General features: G+C 42.1%; 1 protein-coding gene across 1 annotated transcript; it reads right to left on the reverse strand.

Moving 5' to 3' along the window:
- Positions 1-6,582: 6,582 nt before the first annotated feature.
- On the reverse strand, positions 6,583-9,246 carry LOC103780753 (polyadenylate-binding protein 1). The gene is made up of 5 exons (XM_008948444.1): positions 9,097-9,246; positions 8,584-8,668; positions 8,269-8,399; positions 7,894-7,989; positions 6,583-6,629 (listed from the first exon to the last, which is right to left on the reverse strand). Exons 1-4 carry the CDS (start codon positions 9,229-9,231, stop codon positions 7,897-7,899), a joined length of 444 nt encoding a protein of 147 aa, XP_008946692.1. The 5' UTR covers positions 9,232-9,246; the 3' UTR covers positions 6,583-6,629; positions 7,894-7,896.
- Positions 9,247-9,326: the final 80 nt, after the last annotated feature.

Raw genomic sequence — 9,326 nt, forward strand, 5'->3', positions numbered from 1 at the left:
CAGTCCTGCCGGCACAGCCGCGGCTTTTATTTGAAATCCCTTCAGAAAAGGAACCAGCCGGGGCTGGGTGGCCTTGCCCTGGGGGCTTCACTAGGGTGAGGGGCAACATTAGGCGTGAAATTGACGGTTAGGGAAAGCGGCCTGGCTGGGAAGGGCGGCAGGGGCAAGCCGGGAGGGAGGCGGCCGAGGGACCCTGCTCCTGCCGTCTGCGGAGCTAAGAGCAGCGCTGAGGAGGGGGCTACAGGGCGGTAATTCACTGCGAAGTGATAGTAACTCGCTATTTTTCCAGGCACGAGAACTCGGGACCATGTGGTGAAAGGGGCCTGTGGCAGGTTTATGAGAAAGGAGTCTTGTTTTCACACAGTGCCTCACTGGAGGCTGAATGTTGTTAAAATGTCAGGTCTGTCTCTGGCCAGGGACTTCTGTTTATCAATAATTAGCAGGCAATAAAGATTAATTACACTCGCTGTATTCCATAGCTTCCTTTAGCGGATTTCTGGTGCCCTTGATGGAAAGGTGCTGTGAGGGCTGGACCTTCCAGTGTGAATCACAGTGGAAACCTAAGCAGTGCTGCTGGAGATGTGAAACTAGCTCATGAACAGGGAAATCATGCAGCTGAAACGCCTCCCCTGCAAATGGGGGCCTGACAGAAGTGCAGTATTCTGGCCTCATCAAAAGGCCCTTCGTCAGAAGAAGAACGATATTTCAGGAAGGTTGTGATTCACTAACTGACCTGGGGAAACTCCCTTCCTAGAAGGGAAGGGAGACCTGGGGAAACTCCCTTCCTAGAAGGGAAGGGAGACCTGTGGAAACCCCCTTCCTACCTATTTTTTTAAGAAACAGGACATCTAAGTCAGACCTGTGGGCATTCTGGAGAAAATGAAGAATAAGTAAAATAACATTGTGTAACGTGTTTAATAACTTGATTTGTTTTTCTTCTTCATCTGTGCAGCCAAATATAACCAGTCTGACAACTTCTGGAGCACATATGCAACTGCCCTCTTACAGAGCCAACTTTTGTCGCTCCTGGTGTCACGGCTGCCCAGTTGTATCTGGGAGATGAGGCACTCATCCCCTAGGGTGCTCTAGAAGAGCTTTCCTTCCCATCTTGAGCAAGGCCCCTGTGTGCATCTTCATTTGCATCCCAACCTACTTTTGCAGATCCACAGCTCCACTTGTAACCTGGGAGACCTGGTGGAAAAACATGAGGTGTAGGTAGACAGAGGAAAGGTCTGTGCTCTGGGTCATAGTCAGGAATTTTCCACTTCTGTGATCAGTCTAAGTTGGTGGTCTCTTATCTGAATGTGGTTCCCCTCTGGAAAACCACAGGTGGGGAAACGGGGCTACCTTTGGTGGCAAATCTCTCTTAACAGTGGCAAGAGACAAGATTAAGCAAACTTCCACTTACAGATGTGACAATGTAACATGTGCGTAGGGACCACTTTTTGAACTGCAATCACTGGTTTATGTTATCTGCTGGCTGCAGCTTTAACCTAAGACCATGTGTAACCCAAGGTCCCAGACACTGCAATATGACAACCAGTTAGCCTGCCCAGGGCATCGTTTTTGTTTTCTGAATGCTCAGATATCACATGGAATGTTCTAAAGCATGCTCAGAGCTATAAATGCACATACCTCTGGACAGCTATAGTCAACTGGAACATGACTTGGTTAGGGATGTTTCTTTAAGAGGTTGGGTGGAAAGCAGGAGACTATCTGGCATAGATACACTGCTCTTAGTACTTAACATTATGTTGGCACAGCTTGTGACTTCCTTTTTTTCTTAATGACTACATTCAATCCCAACACAACCAGTGAGAAACCTACATTTCAAATAATTTTTAAAAAATATTCTTCCTTTGTTCTTGTTGCCCAAGTCCTTCAAAGGGACCTCCAACTACATGTGCACATTGTGGTCTTAGTGTGGCTGAAAACATTTGTTTCAAAGTTGTATTAACTTCAAATGTCATGTCCCAAGGACTTCTAACCCTGCCAGCTGTGTTTTCATTTTTTGGAACTCTATAGTCTGAGACCTGCAGTGTGACCTTGTAGTCTCCTTATGGGCTTTTCATTGCGGAGGTGGTGTAGGACTCTCAGCATGATGTTGATGAGGGAGCTAACTGATGTAAAGGGACATAGGATGTGGTGTTCCTGTTTGTAAGGGAAGGGCTAGTAGACCAAAGGGGAAATGGGAAGGTGGCAAGCAAAACACGGCAGTTTAATTCAAAGCATCCACTTATATAATAAAAAGTAATGAGAGAAGAACTTAGATATTTTTGAGAGTAGCTTCTGATTCCAATTGCTGTATTTACTCAGGAGGCATTTCTAACCTCAAATTGCCTCTCAGGGACAACTCACGTACATGGGAAGCTATGAAGAGTTCACTAGTAGTTTACTCCATCAGAGAGTGAAAACATCACTGGTGTTTGGAGAGCAGCTCCAGCGTAGGGATCAGTCCTAGAAATGGAGCTTCCTGCCTAATCCCACATAGGATGGCCAGAAATACAACTGTGGAAGCCTAGTGAATTGTGGTCCCAAGGACTAGACTTTGGCTCTCTAGCATGTCACTTTGGACGGGAGCTCCTGGGCCCATCGAAAATAACACAAATCCTGGCTGGTTTGGTGGAGGTTGTTGTATTTTGGGTTTACCCTCCCCCCCCCCCCCGTTGTTCCAAGCAGAACTATGTCTAGTAGAATCAGAATTCAGAAAAACCTTTTTGCTGAGAATCCTAACCCCAAATAGTAGGTGGCTCTCTTTCAACATCCAGTTATCCATAGCAGTCAGTAACAATGCTCCCAAGAAGCAAACACACTTAAGTGCAAGGACAAAAGATATCATTTATTCAAGGGTAAACACCTAATTAGTATAAACTGGCAGCTGTAATGACACTGCCAAACTCAGGAACACCTTGATTTCCACCACCCCAGTGTTTTCCAGGACCCAGTGAAATCAAAATTTCCTAGACTTCTGCAGGAGAGCAAAAAGAATGCATGCAGTCCAGATTACCTCTGTTAATGTAGCTGCCCATAAAGCCACGTTCTGCTGGGGAAGGCTGGTGGTGAACACAGTAGTGTTCATTCACCCAAATCACTGTTCATTTCGGGAACAGGTTTCTGGCTGCTGCTGAAGTCTGAAGTGCTTGCTGTGGTAAGACTGGAAGACAGGGAGGGACTGAAAGAATGAAATACCAGGGGACCCAGCAAAATCAGCTTATCACTGGGTGGCTGCAGGGCAGTAGAGGATCAGCATAAGCCTCTAACACATGCTAGAGGAAACATGTGCAGAAGGAAGTGACTTCCAGTCAGGCTGCCTGTTAACCCAAGGGAACAGTGCTCTACTGCTATTGACTAAATTGATTTTTACAGCAGCACTCTAAAAGCAGTTTGATAGAGGCAGTAACAAACACATTGTTTGCTATTTCTACGATTTAAAAACACACCAACCCAACATTGACTAAATAGGCATTTGTGGTATACAGTGGAGAATTAACATGTCGTCAAGGGTGGGAAGAAATAAACCAAACCAACCCAGAGTTTTGTTTTCTTAAGTGATCATGAGCGCCTCAGTGCAATTGCTCACTTTTTCTTTCCATCAGAAAAGCTACACCTAGTATTTCAGGCTGCTACAGGTGCCACTGCTCAGCACACCCACCAAAGCTTCACACAAAGCTGGAAGAACCCCACATTTCCTCCTTTTTCAGTTTCCTCATATGCAAGGTTAAAAAAACCTTGCATGTTCTTACATAATATAAACATGTTTAACTCCATCAGACTCACTGAGGACACATTACCTGAGAAACAAGCAGAAATGAGGTGGGCTCTCACTTTCCTGCTAGGGCCCTGAAACTCCTGTAGATAACTACTTAAGTCTTTATATCATCCTCTAGACTTGCTGTAAAGCATTTAGTATCATCCAATTCTTTAACATTTTTATTAAGGTGCTAAATATTTTTAGGTCTTTAATGCGATCTCCAAAGCTTTGATGCTTTTATAGTTGACACTACACAAAATTAAAGTTGTACATTCAACCTCTTATCATATACATGTCCTGTTTGAACCAGCTCCTTTGTAGGATTTGCCATCCAATTTGGAAAATTATTTTGCTCACACACTTCAGCAAGCCTGCAAATTAAAGGCCAGCCCAGCCTGCTGCCTCCATTGGGACAGGCCTGTGATTCGAAGAATTGCACAAGCTTAACCTAATGCTTTTATAAGCAAAGTGAGGGATTTTAAATAATTTTACACTAGACCAGTTTCACCTCTGTATACTAACCTTATTTCTCAAATTCAATCTGAAGATCTTTTGCACAAGGGGGAAAAATAAGGGCACTTCTGGAGGATGTCAGAAAGCATACTGTGGGACTTTCACTGCAACAATAGGCCCAGGAAACACTGGAATTCCCACTGCACCACAGGGATTTCAGAGACCTGAAAGAAGAACTCACTAACCCCTTCCTTCAATGCTGTAGAAACTGTATCCTTCAAATACAGCAACTGGAGCCCAAAGGATTGCAGTGGCTAAGGGTCATGCTTTCCTCCTTCATTCCTTTCCCCCATTCCAGCCTGCCAGGTTTTCCCCTTCTCTGTAAAAGGAGGACATGCCATCTTCACTGCTTCCTTTCTCCCCCTGCATTATCAATGTTGATGAAGCAGCTTACAGAGCCAATTATGGGCTAAACTGGGCAGAAAAATGCCTCTCATATTCTGCAAGCCTGCAGGAAGTGTTCCCTGAAATGGAAAGGCAAAAAAAGAGCAAGGCAGCAACTGCAGGATAACACATCTTTGGACAGACGACTTCAGTGTATCTAACTTGCACAGTGCAAGGTTGTTTTACAACAGCTCTTGTTACTCTGTCTCTCTTGGTTATGCACTCAACAGCTCAATTATGCATTTCTTAAGTTTTAATTCTGCAAAACTCTCAACCTCAGTAAGGCCCTGTAGCAAATGAAATAGCTCATGTGCTAGTGTTGGCTCTTCTCACTTTTGCTGCCATTGGTCATTTGCTTCAATGCTCTTTTTAGTGACTATCAAGCTGACCTGAAGGTCCTATGAGTGCTGAGTGAAGACAGGATAATTTTTCTATGGTATCGTACAGTAAAAGGTCACCTTTTGCAGGAAGAAGCAGATTGCTGCACCCAGTAAAACTGCTAGAATTATTTTACAATCCACAAATTTGATCAAAACCCAAGTTTTGCATAAGCTCACTGTACACAGAGCTGAGACACCACAATTGGCTACTGAAAAAAATCTTTGTGGTGAACACTAAGTAATAAGGAACAGCATTCAATACCTCATCACTTTCGGTTTTCAAATCCATTGATGTAGAGCACCCCATGTTCTTTTTCAGAAATAAGTAATTTAGTTATCAAAGAGCTAGGGACACTTTCAAAGTTGCCTCTGACAAGGATGCGTTCAGCACATTAAACACACCAAAATGTAGCAGAGCTAATTAAACCATCTGGTCTCTTACTAATGGAGGAAAAAGCTAACAGCAGCCATCCACTTGCTTGAGGACACAGCATCAGAAATATCAGACTCAGAGGATTAAGCAGTCCTGCCCACAGAAGGATTTTTACTGCATAAAAAGCATGACCTTTAGGTTACTATGCATTCAGTTTTTAATGCTACCACCTGAAGCCTCACCTTTTTGTGTTCTAGGAATGCCTTGCATTCATCTGTTCACAATAATAGAATTTAAAACACTACTGCAGACAATCCTTGGTCATTCACCTACATCCATACAACTCTGCCTCCATCTCAGGGTTCATTAGCCATCTAAAGACACAGCTGGAGACCTATGTAGAGATTGTTCTTTCCATCAAAACCTGTGAGAACCAACATCACATACATGGCTCAAATGAGGTCATGTGTTGGTACATTACACAATCTCAACTTTTATAATATTTCTTGCTGATCTAGAGTATTTAAAGGTTTATGTCTTATTAGACAGTGACAAGAGCTCAGATGTGCTATTAAGAATTTAAAACCCAGATATAGACCTTGCTGTTCTTTTGATTTGTTCTAATGCCTGAGTTTGTGTTATCAGTTACAGGTGGCTAATGTAGGCTAAACATAGGCTAATCTTCTCTAGAAACTGCTAAAAAACTACAATAAAGTGAGATTCTAACTTGGCATTCTGAATGGTAGCCTGAACAGCAATACACTATACAAAAGAAATCATCACAAGTATATCAGTGTTTAAGGAATTTTTATTAAACCAAGAATTTTATAATCCAAATTACGTTTCTTTGCTCAGCTATCAATTCTCACTGTCAACTAAAACAGTGGTGATATTCTGAGCTTTTCCACAGTAAAGAATTACAAAATTAAAGAAAGGAATGCTTTAAATTTTTGTACTGTGCTGAAAATTCTTTTCCCCCGGGTTTATAAAACATTAATTTGTATTTTTTATTTTACTATTTTTTTTTAAATTTTAAATCAATAAGTAATCTAGGACCAGCATTTGTTTTGCTGGTCCCGGCGTTGCTCTGTATATAAGCTTCAAAGTTTCCTTTCCTTTTTTTAGTTATTTTATATTTTGCAATGTTTTTCTCAATATTTAATAGTTTTTCCATGTTTAGATTTTTTTTTTCTTCGGTGAAGCGAAGTTCTAGATTGTAGTCCCGGATCTTTCTGCAACAAAAACAGTATTGTTAGGTTTTAAAACTGAGGCAGCACCTTACACTTTCTGACATGCTCTCTGCAACTGTTAAGCCTGACAGCACTTTGGGCTTTCACAGCCAATCACATCACATCAAAGTTCTTCACAGGCAGTGTAATAGACATGGAAGTGAAGTTTCCCAGGTCTGTGATACTTGGCAAGACAAAGCTGAGTCTAGACGTAAACAGTATTCTGCACAGCACAGCCTTGGGCAGTGGCTACCCAAAATAATTTGTTACTGTAACTAACTTGACTGCAGGTCACCTCTACTCTTAAGGCCAACATATCAAGCCTCAAATAACTACACTAGCAGTATTTTCAATTTCCAATTACTAAAACATCACAGAGCATACAGAGTTAACAATCTCAAAATCTGTGCATCTTAGTTTAGGACAGACAACTCATTCAGCACTTGTCTCCAGTGTGAAAGTGTCATTAACAAATAAAATAGGGGAAAAAGAAAGAAGCATGGAAAAAATATGATTCAAACTCTGCCTCCAAAAGGAAAGTTGCAGAAATGAGAAGACCAAGAAAGAAGAAGATTTAAAGTGATCAAATATTAAAGCAGGCATCTTCAACTGAGAGCTATTAATGTGGAAAGTAAGTTACTAGAAAGGCAAGACCTAACCAGACCAAACAGAGAACAGATACCTGTATCATCCCCAATTCCATGACTTTTTCCCTTTTTAAAGATACCACCTTTGTCTTTGTCATGCAAAATTAAGATACTAATCCCACAAAAGACAATAAAGAAAAAAAAAATCAGTATTTCAATGGACATCAAAGTTAAACTCACCAAACAGTGAAGACGATATAAAGTTTTTAATTACTGTCTAATTTTATATTTTGGCAAATATTTAAAAATTATAGTTTAAGTAAGACACTTGATTTCTAAGGAAAAACAGGGTTAGAGTAACACTAAGCTTACTACAATTCCACAAGTTCCTCTTGAGCAACAGTATGACTAGTACCATTTGACTACCTATTTTTGCACACATGCCTAGAACCAATTCCAGATAAATATGCAAGCCAAAATGTCAGTAGCGTTTTCTAACCTAGAGCTACAGAGCTGGACTACAGGGTTGAGCACAGAATTTGTTTACAACAGTGACTGCAGCTGCCTTCTATGGCTGCAAACAATACGGAGCCTGGCAGCACGCTACTTGTAAGGCCATGGACTAAAGACTATTTCCCCAGTCAGCCTACAAAACTACTGCGCTCAGAAAACTTACTTATTAAACACTTGGAACCCCAGTGGGATTATTAACTGCCTTTTGAGCAGCCTCTTTAGCTTGGTGGGCTTGTAGTACGGCTACAGCTTCATCAACCTGTTAGGTAAAAAAAAAAAAGATATTATTATTTTCTGTATATTTGAGTTAACATAACAGGTTAAATTAAACAATGTCTGCATTCTTAGAAGAGGATAACATTAAAGTTCCAGTTCAGGCTAATCTAAGTCACTGCCACCCTCTGAAAGAGGATATTCTTACTTCCTGCCCTGGGCCACTGTTGTGTTGCTGGTGCTCCACTGTGCCAGCATAAACACCAGTTAAATCAGTGTTGGTTTAATTGCTGAGAAAACTGGTCCCAGGCAAAAGTCCACCTACCTTCGAACGAAGAGACTCAGGAGACTCGAGCATGTGGAGGAGTTCAGAGTTGTCAATCTCCAACAGCATACCAGTGATCTTACCCGCCAGAGTCGGGTGCATGCTTTGAATGAGAGGAAATAGACGTTCACCTAGAAGAAAAAAAAAAAAAAGTATGACAAACCTCATTCTGACAAATGCAGCCTAGATTTAAGGAAAAACGGAAACAAACACCTTGTTCTATTGCTAAAGCCATTTATTCCGCCTTTTAAGACTGATAAAAGAGTACTTTGATTGTCCTTCCTGACACCATAGAGAAAAGTACCAGGTACTTACCTAACATCTGCTTTTGTTCTTGGGGAGGAGCAGAAGCCAACATGGAAGCAGTCAAGGGTTCCTGACCTTGCACATGGACAGCAGGCTGCAAATTAATTTAATACCACTTCAAAAATTAAATTCTAGTTCATAATTAGGTGCAGCTTTGAGTATCCAGTGTTCCACAACTCAGCATAAACAATGTCTATGCTGTCAGAAATATGGAAGAAATTACAACTATGTCGATTAAACAGTGCTGGTTAGAGCTGAGCTATGCTGGCGATCAGTATCAACAGCTCTGTTGTGGAGCAAACACGTGGAGAATTCAGGCTACCGCAACTAAGCAACTGGGAAACGTGAAGTAACACACAGGATCACATCTTGCCCCAGGTGAACTTAAAACATACTCAAAACCAACTCTGCTGCCATAATGCAGAGCCTGAATTCCAGAACAACAAATACAACTCTTAATCATAAGCACCCCCTCCTCCACCTTCCCCAGCAAAACGCAGAGGGGTCCCCCAGGTGACGCACCTGCTGCATGGCGACCTGGGGCTGCGTGTTGAGGTGCTGCTGGGGGTTACGGACCCCCGCCGCATACTTGTACTGGGGAACTGTGCGGACAGCAGGAGTGGCTGCAGTGGCAGCGGCTGCAGGACGTGGACCCATTGTCTGTGTGGATGTATTAGCTGGAAAAATATAACAATTCCACATGTGAGGAATTTGGGTTTTATTAAGCCTATGCTGTACAGGTTACCACCCCT

The sequence above is a fragment of the Merops nubicus genome, unplaced genomic scaffold, assembly GCF_000691845.1.
Source record: "Merops nubicus isolate BGI_N331 unplaced genomic scaffold, ASM69184v1 scaffold53189, whole genome shotgun sequence".
Taxonomy (NCBI): domain Eukaryota; kingdom Metazoa; phylum Chordata; class Aves; order Coraciiformes; family Meropidae; genus Merops; species Merops nubicus.

Coding starts and splice junctions, on each gene's coding strand:
- LOC103780753 (XM_008948444.1), bottom strand. CDS start 9,231: ATGGGTCCACGTCCTGCAGCCGCTGCCACTGCAGCCACTCCTGCTGTC. Junction 8,669..9,096: donor CCCAGGTCGCCATGCAGCAG/GTGCGTCACCTG, acceptor ATTAATTTGCAG/CCTGCTGTCCATGTGCAAGG. Junction 8,400..8,583: donor AGAACAAAAGCAGATGTTAG/GTAAGTACCTGG, acceptor TTTTTCTTCTAG/GTGAACGTCTATTTCCTCTC.